Source organism: Mastigoproctus giganteus, chromosome 1 (genome assembly GCF_048544385.1).
Source record: "Mastigoproctus giganteus isolate SK-2022 chromosome 1, ASM4854438v1, whole genome shotgun sequence".
In the NCBI taxonomy this organism is placed as follows: Eukaryota; Metazoa; Arthropoda; class Arachnida; order Uropygi; family Thelyphonidae; genus Mastigoproctus; species Mastigoproctus giganteus.
Genome location: NC_143575.1, coordinates 243332362 through 243350369, shown reverse-complemented (window position 1 = coordinate 243350369; position 18008 = coordinate 243332362). Strand labels below are relative to the sequence as shown.

The following is an 18008-nucleotide window of genomic DNA, read 5'->3' as shown; positions in this document are numbered from 1 at the left end:
AAAAGACAAAATACAGGGTGGGGCACAGAAACAGGAGGTTTTAAAAACTGGTTTTCTGGAAATCAGTGTTTTGGAAGGATTGCATCACTTGACATATTCTTGTCCACGTCAAGCCATTTAGTAACCATGGAACAGCACAGTGGTGCATAATAGAAGTGTTTCTGCAAAATACTTTTATGGTGAAAGCCTATCAAAGTATTTTACAAAAACAGTGACACTTAGGAGGCTGTTCATTATTTATCCTGCATTCACTTGAAACTTAAGCCATCAAGGTCTTGTACCATCTGCTTGTGGCATTAACACATGGATATGTAATTTTGAAGAAACTGGTTCTGCTTTCAAAATGAAGTCTCAGAGTGGAATAAGAAGCGCCCATAAACTAGAAAACATCAGAGCTGTCAGGACTGCTCTCATATTAAGTCCAAAGCATTATGCACATCAGCATGCACTGTCACTAAACTTATCCAATAGGAGTGTACAGTGAATATTGCGCCAGGACTTAAATTTCTGTCCTTACAAAGTACAGGTACTAAAAGAATTAAAGCCTCATAATTTCCTTGCTGATAAAAGTTTTTGTCAAAAAAAAATGCTAAATCATATTATGAAATAAAGACTTTATTTACAATCTATGGCTGTCTGATGAAACTCGCTTTCATCTAAACAGTTTTATGAATAAACAAAATTTTCATTATTAGTCAGAAGAAAATCGTAGTCATTTCCACCAGCAATTATTGCACAGTGACTGGGTAACAGGTATGGTGTGATCTCACAGCATTACTGTCCCATATTTTTTTGAAGATGATAATGTAAGAGTAAGAACCATGGCCACCATGCTAAAATGATTGCAACTTTTTTTTTAATGATGAAGTAGCTACTAGGTTTCCTCAAGTTATAAGACCAGTTGGTTTCAAAAAGACAGCATGACGTCTCACCACCAGGATATTGCTGAACTGCACACAACTGCAGTTTCATAACCACATCTTGAGGAATAGTGAAATTTCCTGGCCTCCAGGGTCCCCGAGACCTCACAACATATGACCTTCTTTTTTTTTTTTTTTTAATGGGAGACTGACTTAAAAGCAAGGTGTATCTCTCATTATTTACAGAATTCGTTTGAAGATGCTACACTGCATCATAGGAAATGTGGCTGAATGATTAGAAGAATGCATGCACTGAGATGGAAGTCACCTCAGGGAAATAATCTTAAAATAAATGACATGTTATGCAATTTAAGACAGCATATTTATAATTTGGAAAATGCAAATTCTTTATTTAATTAAAGAGTTTTGAAAATTGCCCATTTCCCTGCCTCATCCTGTATATAGATGAAGCTGCATTCTCTTCGAATGTGTGCATGCATATATTTCTACTCGTTATGAGTATTGTATAGTTCTAAAAAAAATTTTAATCTTAAAATATATAAACATAATTTGAATATTATATATATTTCTAACTCTATCACAAGTGAATATCACATTCGCTTGAATAATGCATTCATTCTTCAAAAATAATGAAAGCTTCAAATGAAATGTTCAATAATACATCATGACTTATCATTAAAACCATTGCTATATCATGTGGGAGAGTTCTATAACTTGAACTAGAAACAAACCCAATTCCAAGCTTCACAGTGCCAGTATCCACGAAATTGCCATGTCAATATTATTATGAGTTAAAAATAAAACAAGTATGGTCATGCAGGACCTGATAGGTTCTCTCATGAAATAACTCTGTGAAAACAATAAAAAAAAATTGCAAAAACCAAATTAAAATTTCTTTATATTTAGGGAAGGAACAAAAAAATCATGGATTTTTATCTTCAACTAACAATTAAAGTGAGCTTATTTTCAAGAGGAACTTCACAGTTCCCCACTGCTGTAGGGTTAAACTTCATTTTTCAGTTCAAGAAAAATATATCTCACAGAAACATGATCTTTACATCACTGATTCACACATCTTAAAACATTAGGTTTTTAATTTGTTTTAATCACATTAAGACCTTAGAACATATCTTAAATGCAAAGTGAGGCCACTGTCCAAAAGGTGAGCCCTATGCTTTGAATGAGCCTAGAATATGCAATTCAACTTGTACAAGAGATCCTTTCATAAAAATATTTTCATCTTCCAGGAGGAAGATTAAAATGTTTTCAGAACATATAAACAAAACAAATTTTAAAATAAGTTTACTGAATTTCTAATGACATGCATATTTTCTCACTGCACTGAGTGTTGTACATTAAATACTTATTAATTTGGAAGAAACATGCCAACTGAAAGATGAATCTGTATTAAAAGTTTTCCATATTCTGATTTTTTAAAAGTTATTGGATATTTAATACTTTTTTCTTCTCCACTTGGTATCCCCTTTCTCTCTTTCCACATCAAGAAGACACTAGAAATTCTGACACTACCTAATAATTCACATTTCTGTTGTATGCTTTGAAAATAATCAAAAACAATGCAAAAACTGCTTACTTACAATTCATATAGGGGAAAAAATAAAATTTAAGAAACCACTCATTTAATCTGCTCGATTGATAAATTATATAAAATATTTATGAAGAGAAGAAATCAAAATTTAATATTTTAATTCAATCACTAGATAATATACTATACGCAATCATTACCTGTATTCTTATTACATAAGATCAAAATCGCCAGTACTACTCGAAAAAATGTTTTGTTGCTTTCCAATAAAAAGCAGTCCATTATCCGCACCTGAAATAGTAAGGATAACAATTTTGATTGCATATTACTGAAATAATATCTATTTTCATAATACTTATCTGTCAAAAAAGAATTAAGACTATTTGAAAAGTTTGAATTATTATTATTTATTTTTTTGCAACTCACTCTCACTAATAGCTGAGCAAGCAAATTTTGTAAGCAGAGGAATGATTGATGTAGTTTTGTTTTCATCATTGGTTTCTGAGAAAGATTATACATCAATATTCTAACAGAATGCAACTTATTTTAAATATTCCTTGCATTAAAGATTTCTGAATTTTAAATTAAGTTTACTTACTTTTATTTGAATCCTTGCATATCATATCATGACAAATTTAAATACAAAGACATTAGATTACTTGACTGTAAATAAGCAAGTTTTTTTTTTTTCCCCATAGTAATCTTAAACACAAAAGGTTGCTGAAACCCTAGCCCCATAGGTCACTCAATGTCAGTAAGTGCCAAAAGACACTTACTGATATTGAACTTGAATTTATGTAGGCTATAATTTTCAGGAAAAAGGGATGACACCAGATTATTCCAAGGAAGGAAGTAAGAGTATGAATGAGAAAGAAAAGTTAGCAATGGGCTAGAGAGATTAGTTTTTTCAGTTTTTTTGTTAAAACTTGCAGAAACCTGAATAACATCAGGTTGCTGCAAGCTTCAGAAAAAAAAAAAAAAAAAAAAAACTGGAAGAACAATAACATAAAAAAGAATTTGTAAAATAATAAGAGAAGTTTACCTCAATTTTTTCATTAAAAAAAAAAAAACGAAAATCTTACATTACAGTAAAAAATAATTAAAAATCCATTGAATACAATTAAAAATCAAACAAACAATTAAAAATTAAATTAATCAAAAGAAATTTAACAAAAAAATTGCAAAATGATTTTCCTTCCTGAAGCTGACAACGCTCTTCGACCATATGTTGTGATCATAGGAATGAAAATTACCAAATAGGTTGAGCACAAAACTTAAATAGGGATTATTTGTCTTCATACATGCGCGTAAAAGCACATGAATCGGAGATTAGAAATGGCTGGCAACATTAACAGAATTCTCATGTAATTTAATTGGCAGTTTCTGCAATTAATAGTTTAGTATAATTACATTGGACACTAAGTATTTTAGCCTCTTAAATTAAAAAATGTGTTTTTCATTAATGGCATGAAAGGCTAATTCTGATGCTGTTGAATGAGAAGCACGAACTGAGACTGCATGTTGATTAACAAGAAAATTCAGAGGAAAACGCGTAGAATCTTGGTACAGCGAGTTGCAATCATTTATTTGTGTTGTGAACGAGGAAAGGACTGAGCAATTTTTCAGTATAGTGTGTAGTTTCCGTATTGCCCTGGCCACAATTTTAAATTTAGTATCTTTAAAGAATTTGTTAAACAGTTTGTGCCATTGTTCAACATATGGGACAGAAATAGTATTTTTTAATATTACAATTGTTGGTTGATTTAGTATTTTGTATCCTATCCCTAGCTTGTACCCCAATTCGGTTTATTGTAGCAAGGGGATAAAACCCTGTTTAAGAATCTGGTGGTTAATATTTGTATTTCTGAGCCCAAAGCAGATTTCGTTGTTGAATATTTATAGGCATTTAGAAATTGATTAAAGATAGATCTCTTGTAGGAGAACGGGTGATAGCTGTTATAATGTAGAAGCATGCCAGTGTTTGTATGTTTACAATAGATGTTAAATTGGATTTTATTCGAGTCCCAAATAAGCGTGAAATTTAGAAAATTAAATGACTTTGTATCTGTACCCTCCCTTACCAATGTAAATTTGAGTCTAGAGTGAATATTATTAAACGAATGTAAAATGTCTTGGATAGTACTATTATCAGTAATAAATAGAACATTGTCTAAATACCTCCCATAGTATGTGATACTGGGTAGAAAAGGTGTCAAACATATACACTCAATCGTTGAGAAATATACTCCGATATTAAGCCACTCAAGCTCAATCCCATTGGCAAACCAAAAATTTGTTTGTATACTTTATCTCGAAAGGTTATATGATATAGTTGGCCTCAAACTAAGAGTTTAATTAAGTAAAAAATTTCTTTAATAGGAAGCTTTGTAAAATTAATCGGTATAGAGTTATTATTTAACACATCCCAAATAATATCTAATGTGTATTCAACGTTTACATTCATATATAACAAGGTAACATCTAGTGAGAATAAATTATCATTATTGCCAAGTCTACAGTCCTTAAGGTTATTAAATTATGTATCATAGTTCTTAATTCCAAATTGTATCACCTGTGTAAAGGGTTTTATAATGCTATATACATGTTTGGCTAAGGATGAAAATGCCGAGTTTCTGTAGGAAACAATAGGCTGAATAGGAAATTCAGCCTTGTGTAATTTTACCTGACCGAAAAGTGCAGGAATATTGTATGTTCTGGCCTTCAATTCCTTTAATTGAGCCATAGTAATGTAGTCATTTTTTCGATACATGTTTAATGTTTTATTGTATTGATTGACCAAAATGGTAAATAATGCAGGGTCTACTTCAATGTAAGTGGAGGTATCTGAAACAACTGAATCTAACGTATTAATATAATCATGTTTATTGAGTATTAACAACTGTATCTCCTTTATGTGCCCACTGTATAATAATATCTTTATTTTCCCGAAGTTCACGTAAAGCTGAACGGCCATGTGTATTCAATTTAGGAAGTCATGTTTCTTTTATGTTATTCACCACTTGGTTAACTTGTTGAATAAATAAATCTTTTTGTGGAACATTACAAAGTCCAAATTCAATATCAATTATGCACTGTTTTTTTAGGTAGTTTTCGAGGTGGTAAATTATAATTTAATCCTTTGGATAAAAGTGAAATCTGGTCCTCTGATAGTGTATACAATGAAAGATTTGTAACCTGTTGATATGTCGGTTCACTCAATGTTGGGCGAGGGGGTGTTCGCGAAGTCCTCTGTCATCATTATCGGGAGGGTCAAAACACGTTCGTGCAAATTCTAACAATGTAGCGGGCTTGCAACCAAGTACATATGAGTTGGGTGACGACCCCCCCTGCATACACACAACGTTGTATTGTGACAGAATATGTCAGCTAGTTTGCAAACACCCCCCATGTCGGTTCATTCACTGTTGGGCAAGGGGGTGTTTGCAAACACCCCCTTGCCCAACATTGAGTGAACCGACATATCAACAAGTTACAAATCTTTCATCGTATACGCTATCACAGGCACAGATTTCACTTTTATCCAAAGGATTAAATTATAATTTACCACCACCTCAAACTATATAAAAAACACTGCATAATTGATATTGAATTTGGACTTCGTAATGTTCCACAAAAAGATTTATTTATTCAACAAGTTAACCAAGTGGTGAATAACATAAAAGAAATGTGACTTCCTAAATTGAATACACATGACAGTTCAGCTTTACGTGAACTTCGGAAAAATAAAGACATTATTATACAGTGGGCACATAAAGGAGATACAGTTGTTAATAATTGATAAACATGATTATATTAATAAGTTAGATTCAGCTGTTTCAGATACTTTCACTTATCTTGAAGTAGACCCTGCACTATTTACCATTTTGGTCAATCAATACAATAAAACGTTAACCACGTATTGAAAAAAATGTATGGCTCAGTTAAAGGAATCGAAGGCCAGAACATATAATATTCCTGCACTTTTTGGTCAGGTAAAATTACACAAGGCCGAATTTCCTATTCAGCCTATTGTTTCCTACAGAAACTCGGCCACACATGTATATAGCATTATAAAACCCTTTAGACAGGTGATACAATTTGGGATTAAGAACTACGATACATTATTCAATAATTTTAAGGACTGTAGATTTGGCAATAATGATAATTTATTCTCACTAGATGTTACCTCGTTTTATAGGAATGTAAACGTTGAATACACATTAGATATTATTTGGGATAAGTTAAATAATAACTCTATACCGATTAATTATAAAGTTTCCTATTAAAGAAATTTTTCACTTAATTAAACTTTTAGTTGAGACCAACTATATCACCTTTTGAGAAAAAGTATACAAACAAATTTTTGGTTTGCTGATGGGATTGAGCTTGAGCGTCTTAATATCGGAGGTGTATCTCTCAACGATTGAGTGTATACGTTTGACGGTTTTTCTACCACGTATCACATACTATGGGAAGTATTTAGATGATGTTCTAGTTATTACTGATGGTAGTACTATCTAAGACATTTTACATTCATTTAATAACACTACCCGACAAAATTTTTTTTCGTCATACCTCTGGAATGAAAGTTGGTTATTCTAAACAAAATTAATGTCCTGATTATGAAAATATCAATCTTTTACTTCTGTCACATCTACATAAAAAGATATACGCATTTTTTAAATTCCTTGTTTTGATACAATATCAGCATACATGGTTTTAATTATTACAGACAATATGTTACTTAGACATGTTTCCCACTCAGTGATTTCCTTTTATACTCCAGATTGCTTTCCCGTTTAAGGAACCAACAGTAATCTCCCATCATGGCAGAGTCCATGATCTTGGTATTGTTTTTCCATTGCAGATACGTCCTGGTGGAAGTGCTCTCCTTGTTCATCACTGATATCTGCTAAGTTTTCAGGAAAGAAATGCAGATGGGCATGAAGGAAATGCATTTTCAATGACATTCAGCACCCCATGTTCTTGCAACATTTCAGCAAGTTTGTCACCAGTTGCTCATAGTTCTCTTCCTTTCTCTTTCCAAGGAATCCATGTACCACAGCCTTGAAAGATCTCCATGCAGCCAGTTCAACATCATTCAGGTTTCTTTGAAATTCTTCATCTTTTAAGGAGCTTTCTTATTTGAGGACCTATGAAAATTCCTTCCTTCAGCTTTGCACGAGATAAATTTGGAAACATTTTCAGTAAATATGTGAATCCTCTGCTTTCTTTATTCAATGCCTTAGTGCAATTCTTAATCAGTCCAAGCTTGATGTGTAAAGGGGGAAGAAAAACCTTTTGTGGATCAACCAATGGAACATACTTTACATTGCTTTTGTCGGGAATATGTTCATCTCTCTCTCTCTCTCTCTCTCTCTCTCTCTCTCTCTCTCTCTCTCTCTCTCTCTCTCTCTCTCTCTCTTGTTCCAGTGTTGCACAACGTAGTGTTTGGCTGTTGCACGACTATCCCACAAACACAGGAAACAACAGTATTTAGTGAAACCACCTTGCAACCCAACAAGTAGTCCAATCACTTTGAGATCACTACAAATATTCAAACCATAGTCAGTCATTGTAACATATAGCAGCAAGAATCTGGGACACACTATTGTATGTTTCTTTCAAGCCAAAAGCATGAACAAGAGGAATTGATGGCAAAGTATTTCCATTATGAAGCAATACTGCTTTCAAACTTAGCTTTGACGCATCAACGAACAAATGCCATTCAGGGGTATTGTGATCAATGTTCAGTTCAGTTCATGCATAAGACCAAATATTCAAACCTTAGTCAGTCATTGTAACATATAGCAGCAAGAATCTGGGACACACTATTGTATGTTTCTTTCACGTTTTCCATTGCAAAATACACGTTTTCCATTGCAAAATATCTTGAAAACTCTTCATTTCACTTAAGGTATATTATAATGTTTGTACCTTTGGCGAGTAAGTTCCACTGTTGTAGTCTGGATCTGAGTAATTCAGCCTTCTCTTTGGGTAAGCCCAAGTCGCTTAATTCTTCTTGTTCAATGTAGTGTGGGGCCTTTTCTTTTTCTGGATCGTAGTCCAAATCATGTGAAGTACATGGTTTCGCAACATCTGGTCAAACAATTTCATCTGTAACTTCATCACTACTTTCAATACTCCAAGATTTCGGTGGCATAGGTACTGGCAGTTCTTTACCGTGTGGCACTGGTCTAATTGCTATTTGGATATTTGATGCAGTGCTTGCTCTTTTTGGAAATACCTTTTATTTTTGTCATATAGAAATAGCAGTTGTCGAAATGATTCTTGGGCTCGTGTCACACCATAGGGACAGCAAAAGGTAATGCTCTCAGTTTGCCATTTAACTACAGCCTTAAGTTCATTGTACAAATAATACAACAGATATGTGGAGTCCAATTTTTTTCTTGGTCACCGATCTTGTAGACAAAGTACAATGAATATGCAACTTTTATGACATTGCATATTTTCTTCCTCTGAGTTTTTGGGGTTAACTGTCCACAAACATAGCAGAAGTTGTCTGGATGATTGAAGCAAGTTCTGTGCTTTGTCTTCTCCATTTTAACAATGCATTAACCTAAAAATAGTAAAAGCAAGTGGTAAATTTGAACAGAAGGTGAATTCTTGTAGCATAGTTTTATCATACACTAAATATTGAACAATTGAATGGTGTAATAAAATTAATAAAAATACTGACTTGTCTGGAAAAGTGCATCAAAATACAGTAGACTCTCGATTTTCCAGGATAGATGGTAAAATAAAAATCCCGGATAATCGATTTCCGGGTTAATCCAAAAATACAGTAAGTCCCCGATATATGTTCCAGGAATTCTTATGTAAGTAGAGTTTTACATAACTTGGGAACAACTAATAAACTTTTGCTCCTATATCCATGATATACCAAAATTACAAAAACCACATAATATCCTCAGAAGAATGAAGAAAAATAGTAATATATTTTTTTATATATTAGTTATATATATAGAAAAATAGTTATATATTTTTAATTAGTTCAATTAAAAACTTTATCTGGGGAAAGCGGTGAAGTTGCTGGAGTGGTACATAAGAAAAGAAAACATTAAAGTAAGAAACTGTATACAGTAAAAACTGATATGTATTTTGTAGCCTTGGTTATCATAGTTGACTTCATTGGTGCCGATCGCTTCACCGCTTCTCGTATTCTGTTTTTTTCCTTTATTATTGTGTTCACTGTTGACACTGACAAATTTATATTCCGTGCAATACTTGTTCATGTTTGACCATTTTCAAACATCCTTATTTTAATTTTCTGATCTGAATCAATCGCTTTCCTTTTTTTTTTTTTTTTTTTTTGATAGATTTACTAGTACCAGCTGTCAATTAATCTCTTAGTCAGCACCATAACAATGGTCAAAATGAAATTTTCTGTAAAGAACTTCACAGGGTTAAGCAGAAAACTCACTACTATCACCCCACGTGAGCTCACATTTTACTCATTTCTGGAGGTCACTGCCATAAAAAAATTTGTACTTTCCGGGTTATTGGGCTTTTCTGTTAGTGCACCTAATTATAAACAGGTAGTAAACTCTATCGTATTGCATTTGCGATAATACCGATAGCTGGAATTCTGTGGGATTTTATGTTATTATGGTGAAATGTGTGTCCCCTTCACCGAAATCTTCAGTCATATTAAACAAAAAAAATTTTTTTTTTAAATTTTACAAACCTAAAAAAGAAGAAAAAAAATTGAATGTTTTGAAAAACATTAATGTAAGTTCGAAATTACGTAAGTCAGGGACTTATGTAACTTCATATTTACAAAAATGTTCAGCAATCTACGTAAAAATTATGGTAATGGATAAAAAAACTTACCACACAATACTTGCGTGTCCAATACGATGCTTCCCTATATTTTTTTTCGATGTCGATTTTAAATCTAATAACTTCCCTTTGTTTTTTACAATTTCGTGCATGGTTTGGTCACCAACATTATATAATGCTTCTTTAGAGATTTAACGGATGCACCTTTTTCAAACTTTTGAATAATTTTAAGTTTTTGTTTAATTCAAAACGCAACTCATTTGCGTTTACCATCATTTTCGTGATTTCTAAACAAGAAAAAAATTTTTCATTATCCCTGACAAATAATGAAAATTTTTCTATTTGCAGTTCGATGAAACAACAATCGAGGCGACGCACTAAAACAAACTAAACTTTTTTTTTTTTAGTGCTGGATGTAAAGACAGTAGGGGTTGCAATATAATAATCTCCCAATGATGACTTTATAATGCCCTGCTTGTTGCTTATTTACATCATAAACATTTGCAAAACAAGACTTTCAAAACATTTGTTTATATGTTCTAGTTCTTCTTCTTCTTTGGTCCTTAGCTGGCAGCTGGGGGAGGCGGTTGGCCACGCAACCAGTATGCTGCTGTAGGTGCCGCAGGGTTTCGGACTTGCTCTGTGATGTTCTTCCATACCTTACGATCCATGGCGTCAGTCCTGGCCTGGTTAAGGTCGAGACGTTGGCTCTTCAAGTCATTTTCCACTTGCTTGGCCCACGTTTTCCTAGGCGCGGTCCGTTGGATGCTCCATTGGGTGGGTCGTTGTCTCCAAAGGAGTGTGGATGGTATTCTGTTCGTGCCCATTCTACATACATGGCCAAACCATCTAAGCCTTCGCTTCTGGATTTAGTCGGCAATGGTTGGTTGCTGTTGGCATCTGGCACGGATGGTATCATTAGTGATGCGGTCACGAAGAGAGATGCCCAAGATCTGCCGCAGGCATCGCATTTGGAATACCTCAAGTTTGTTCAAATCTAACTTGAGACAAATCCATGTTTCCGATCCGTAAAGAAGAATGGGCAGGATCAAAGTCCGGAAGAGTCGGATTTTAGTCTTTGTGGAAATGTTGGTCCTCTTCCATAGACACCATTTGAGCGAGGCGAACGCAGTGGCTGCCTGTCTAATTCTGCTGTGGATTTCCATGGTGGATGCAACTTTCTTCTCCTGGACCAGCGACCCAAGGTATTTAAAGTCCTGCACTTGCTCGATCTGGACACCTTCGAGATAGATGATGGCTTGCGACCCATCTGTTGTCAGGGCCTTTGTCTTATCAGCATTGATCTTGAGCCCATATGGCCAGGCAATGCGGGCAATGTCGTAGAGGATGTCGGTGGCTTCAGCGTCGTTTCCGGCAAAGATAGTACTATCGTCGGCAAACATCAAGTCAGTCACATAGTGATCCTTGTCATATTGTATGCCCTGTCTGTTTCTGAATGCTTGCCTCATAATGGCGTCGACCACGATGTTGAAAAGCAACGGGGAGGCTACATCCCCTTGGCGGACTCCAGTTTGGTTGGTAAATTCCTCAGATAAATTGTTCTGGATGCGCACCTGGCTGGTTAAACCGTTCTATGCAGTCTGGAGGAGTGTGATGACTTTTCGAGGTACATGTTCAACCTCTAGTAGTTTCCATAAGGCATTCAAGTATTCAAGTATTTATGTAAGTTACGTGCGGGAACCAGGGTTTCCCCTATACGTCCGCGAGTTTTAAGGCAAGGCGCCAAAAGCCGGCAAGGAAAAAAAAAAAAAAAAAAAAAAAAGGAAGAAGGAAGGAGATAGTTAATTTAAAAGTTTGTTAACTAGTGCAGTGTAGTGTGTTGTTCGCGTTGTATGTATTGCCGGCACCTGGCATTTAGCAGCAGGGGGCCAAGAAAAGAGTTATCTTAACCCCCCGCTCCCGTCCCTAACCACGAGGAGGTAGCCAGGAACTACTATCTATGAAAGGTAAGGGGAATTTGAACGAAATTCCCAAAGACTACAGTGGAAGAAGTATATACAGTAAGAGAGTATTATCTACAAGACAACATTAACGGATTATCTACAAGACAGCAAGATAGATTAATAACAAAAATAAGGTACAGTGACACAAAACAGCTAAAGCCGATGGTAGATGGAGGGTAAACAAACTGTAACCCCATCCACCACGCAGCAAAAGCAAGAAAACCAATCTAGAAGGAAGAAAGAAAAACAAAGGAACACAATTAAGACGATACAAGGTAACAAGGTCACTGACAAGGTTACAATAAGTTTCCCAATACAGAAACTGACTATATTAGCAAAAAACTAAGATCAAGGTGACAGAACTACCGCCACCAACAGGGCAAAAGAAACCAAAACTATAAAACAGCAAGCATTTGATACGTGGGAAGCCGAAAAACACAACCCCCACACACCAAAAGCAAAAGTAAAATCTTATACTAAGTTAAAGCTACAAAAGAAACAGGATGATCCAAGAATAACAGAACTGTAACATCAACACTAAACAAGTCTTAAGTATACACAAAAATTACAAAACAACAAGCCCATGGTACGTGGGAAGCGGACACTTGCAGCCCCCACACACCACAAGCCAAAGTAATAACTTACACTAAGTTAAAACCCACAATTATAATTAGGATGATCCAAGAAAAAGAGTTATAACATTAACAGTAAACAGAACTTTGTTATACACAGACAACTCAACCTAGAGCCTGCGCAATATGTAGTAGCATACAAGTCAGCAAAAGAAATATCCATTGTGACGAAATACAAATACAGTGATTTCTCATTAGATTCAATGAAGAACCCAACGCGTGTTTAAATAGAACAATTAAACCTTAACAATAAGCATACCAAAGAACCATAATTAGTCAACAGTAAGCCTAACTAAAAACAAGTATATCTAATATTAAACATTTCCAATTCTATTAAAACACCTAAAAGGATTAAGTCCTACTATAGACAAACAAAAAGCCAAAGAACGCTATGCGTAGGCAGTTCTAGACCGCACAGCGTCCAAGGCTAATTTATAAACAGGACAGCTTGAGTCTCTGAAGGAGTGAGCATGATTCCAGTTCCGAAGTTTACAGTTAGAACAGCAGCGAGGAGAGTTCAAGAGGTTACAAGAGGAGATCTGATGTCCCGCTAAACCGCAATGGCCACAGCGGGGTAGTTTTTGCCTACAAAGGCGAGTAGAATGACCGTATTGGAGACAGGTATTACATCTAGTGGTGATAACAAAGTCTTTTATTGTGTGTGCACTCCATTCAATGAAGATGCGATTACGCATTCCTATAAAGAGACGGCGCAGACGGGGAGAGGTTTCAAAAATCCAGTGAAGATTTTTCGGGTTCTTAGCCTTGATGTGAAAACGAAATGTGAATTCCTGTGTGAATTCTGCAAAAGAGAGAGAGACGGGGTCGAAATTCCTCCCATAGATATCCGCGAGGAGCACTGCTTTATCCGCATCCCGAGGAATATCGTAGAGGATTAATGTCGGATTTAACTTCTGAGGGACATCAGTTTTAAGAGAGAGTTCCTGTAGTAGAGGACAATTGCGGACGGAATCAAGATCTCGTGCCGAAGCAGTTTCGATGACTAGTCCAATCTCACGAGTAGGTCGAATAGAGATGAACTTAACATGACCTAAGGCAGGCCGGTGGACACAGTCGAAAGCAGACTTAAAGTCAATGAAAACAATGACTGTTCGCTGTCCACACCGGATCCTCTCCTCCATCAGCTGACGAATGGCAAAGATTTGATCACAGCATCCTCGCCCGGGTCTAAATCCTGCCTGTTCTTCTCGACTGGTTTGCTCACGATGTTTTTGCAGTCTTGACTGGATGATCTTCATAAAGACCTTTCCGATGATGGAAAGGAGGCTGATGCCACGGTAGTTCTTGCAGTCTCGGTTATCACATTTCTTGTGGATCGGTACGATAATGGCTTTCCTCCATGTTAGCGGAATTTGTTCAGTGCACCAGATGGTTTTGAGGAGCGAGTGTAGTTGGCGAAGCAGTACATCTCCCCCGGCTTTGATCGCTTCTGTGGTGACTTGGTCCACTCCTGGTGCCTTGCCATTCTTCAGGGATTGTATGGCTGCTTTCACTTCTTCTACTGTAGGCTCAACATCGACCATGGAGACCTCAGGGGGGTCGATCGAGAGTGTGGTTGCTGGCGGTCCCTGAGGTGGGTCGTGATTATACAAAGCTTTGAAGAATTCACTCCACCGTTGCAGGCGTTCGGATGGTGATCACACGAAGGTCCCATCAGCATTCTTGATGTTGTCACTAGTCAATTTGGTCTTTCCCCTCAGACATCTGAGGGTGCGGTAGAGAGTGCGGTACTCGTTCTTGGATGCCGCCACTTCAAGATCGTCTGCCACTTGGTTTCAGTATGCTTCTCTTTCTGCTGTCATTCTTTGTCGGACTTCTCGGTTTAGCTGCCGGTACCGTTCAAAGTCGACCAACTTTGCCTGTTTCCGTTTGTCCACGAGGTCGAGGCACTCGTCTGATATCCATGGTTGCGTTCGACGTCGGGCAGATGGACATAGGGGCTTGGCACATTCCAGGATGGCATCAGAGATCTGCTTCTAGTTCTAGTTTATATGTTCTTGCAAAACATGTGTTTATATGTCCTATTCTAGTTATTACTTGAATTTTATGATTTCTAGTTGATTTTTTTTTATTTGAAGTCTTGAAATGTCCCAGTTAAACCGATCCCAGTAAATCGAGAGTCTGCTGTATACTATATTGCAAGAACAATAATGATGTACTTGTTTAATTTTTATCCCAATAAACAAAACCAACCAAAAGTTAAGTTTAAAAATTGTATTTCAAACAGTAATGATATCTTTCTACAGAATCCAGTTATCTATCTATATCTTAAAACTGAGATGCAATAGGAAATTTTTATAATTGATTTTAAATTCTATTCATAAAACTTGACCAGAAACAACCATTGATTTGCTGGAGGTAAAAATCATGTTGAGTAGTGTAATATTCACTCTAGACTCAAATTTACATTGGAAAGGGAGGGTCCAGATACAAAGTCGTTAAATTTTCTAAATTTCACGACTCGAATAAAATCCAATTTTTTTTTTTTTTTTTTAATGAAAACCCAAAACACAAGAGGTATTAGAACCTGTAGTACTTAGTACCGTGCTTGGGTTGGAGGTTGAGAAGACGAAAGAAGATATTTGTTGACATTAGACTTGAACTTCTGCTGTAGACTGTAATTTTCAGAAAATACGTATGAAGGAAGGTTGTTCCAGAAAACAGCAATTGAATGAATAAATGAGGAAGATGAAAAGTTGGTTCTGTGAGTTTGAAGTTGGACAGTAAATGGATGTTGGCTGGTGATGGCATGTGTTCGGACTGTTTTTAAAGAGAGATGGAAATTATTATAGAAGTCAATTTAGAAGAACAGTGCCCATTGAAATATCTGTAGAAAAGGCATGCAGCAGAAACAGTACGTCTATGAGAGACAGTGAGTGGAGAGACTCTGTTAGAGAGTAGTCATTAATTAACCTAACTGCCCTCTTCTGAATGGAATCTAAAAGCCTCAGAGAGGTTTTGGGGGCACTGCCCCAGATGTGGGAACAATATTTCACGGTTAGGGAGGATTTGTGATTTGTACAGAGTGAACAGTTTGGAACAGTTTGGAAGAAAAGTAATGCCAAGAGTGAAAGAGAAAACCAAGTTTTTTAGATGTGGAGGAAGCAATATTTGTAATGTGCTTGTGCCAAGAGAGATTAGAAGTCAGGGTAATCCCAAAAGAGACATGTCAACTTGCCTAGAAATCAGAGTGTCGTCAAAGCTAAGCATAGGAGTAGAAGAATCCTTCTTGCAAGATATCGGACAAGACTGACTTTTAGAAGGATTGAAATCAACTAAGTTATCTTTGCCTCACTGGAGATCGGCATTTAAGGAATTGGCAGCGGATATTTGAGAAGTTGAAGCTGATTGAGCAGGGCAAGGTTTCTCAAAATGGAAAGTGAAATGCAATGTGCTATCATCAGCAAAACTATGGATAGGATTTCCAGTCAATGGAAGAGGAAAAGAGTGGGAGAGAGAACTGAACCTTGGCGGACACCAGCATTACTGGAGAAGTTAGAAGACGGAGGGCCATCACCCTCAGTGAGCAATCAGAGAGAAAACTGGATAACCAATTAAAAAAAAAACAGCTGGCAAACCATAAGATGGAAGCTTGTTTAGAAGACCTTTATGCCAAACATGATCAAAAGCCTTTGAGATGTCAAGAGCAACTACTTGTGTTTCACCGAACCTTTCCATTGAATTAGTCCATAAATGGGTAACATAAGCCAGAATAGCCGAGTGGGCAGGAGCGGGAGTGCAGTAGCACACGCTCTTTGAGTAGGCCGGGTTCAAGCCCCTAACTGCTGAATACGGTCGATCTGCCAACCCGCACTGGACCAGCATGGCAGATTATGGTCCATTTCCCTCAGCATGAATTGTTGAGGAGGCTTCCATCCTGCAGTGGGTTGATAATGGCTGCACTTTACTTTTACTTTTTTAAGCCAGAATATCACCAGTGGATCAACACTGACGGAATCCATACTGGCGATCGTTGATCAGACGGAAGGTTTCTAGGTAGTTTAAGAGTTGGCAGTTAATTGATTTCTCCATTACTTTAGAAAGAGTAGAAATAATTGCAATGGGACGATAATTAGATGGGAGGGATTTGTCACCCTTTTTAGGAACTGGCTGGATATGAGCAAATTTCCAAGCAGAAGGAAAAACATCTTTGGAATAAGAAAGTGAAAAAAGGCGGCAAAGAATAAGAGTAAGTTCAGGAGCACAGGTTTTGAGAAGAAGTTGAAAAATACCATCAGGACCTGGAGCTTTCTTAGCATCAAGATTCGTCAAAATCCTTCTGACATCCTTTTGATGGAATTCCACAGGCAGCATTGAATGGAGCGTGTTGGTAATGGCCGGAGGTGTTTTACCAAGATCATTAATACATAAGAATGTATTAATGATGTATTAAATTTGGGAGAAAAATGGGAGAAGAAAAATAGCAGGTCAGCTTTATCCTTGGCTGAAGTGACAACAGAACCATCTGGTTTTGACAGAGGTGGGAGCAGAGATGGGCAAAAGTTGCAACCAATAGCTTTGCAAGAGACCAGAATGCTCAGCTACCATTAGGGCAAGAAGCAAGTTTTCTACTCTTAGCCTATTCAAAATCAAGTTTGGACTGATTAATAACTGCTTTACAATTGTTGCGAGCTTTGGTGTAGGCAGAAAATGAAACTGAAGAATTACAAACAAGCCAATTACGATATGCAACATTCTTCTCTTGAACAGCCTTAGCACATTTATTGGAAAACCAAGGTTTAGATAAAGGACGAGATTTTAAAGTAGAGTGTGGGATAAAGGAATCTATTCCTACAAGAATAATTTCACGGAAACAATCTGAGCAAATGTTGACATCAGAAGTTTTGAAACGGTAATCCGAGCAAGGAAAAGAAGAAAAGAAATCTCGCAGGTCATCCCATTTTGCATTCTTGTAATGCCAAACAATACGAGGTTGGGGTATAGCCATGAGATAAAGGCTCCATCAACATCTATTGTAAACCTACAAACATTGGCTTCTACATTATAACAGCTATCACAGGTTCTCCTACAAGAGATGTATTATCTTTAATCAATTTCTAAATGCCTATAAATATTCAACGACAGAATCTGCTTTGGGCTCAGAAATGCAAATATTAACCAGCAGATTCTTAAACAGGGGTTATCCCTTTGCTACAATAAA

The 18008-nt window shown here is 36.3% G+C and overlaps 1 protein-coding gene across 5 annotated transcripts in view; it reads right to left on the bottom strand.

The window, feature by feature from the left end:
• Positions 1-18008, bottom strand: part of sky (GTPase-activating protein skywalker) — a 162298-nt gene that overhangs the window by 91871 nt on the left and 52419 nt on the right. For all 5 annotated transcript variants that reach the window (XM_090376626.1, XM_090376653.1, XM_090376662.1 and 2 more), the window contains exon 6: positions 2628-2718. In XM_090376626.1, coding sequence (XP_090232752.1) covers positions 2628-2718 — 91 coding nt within the window. The remainder of the gene's footprint in view (positions 1-2627; positions 2719-18008) is intronic.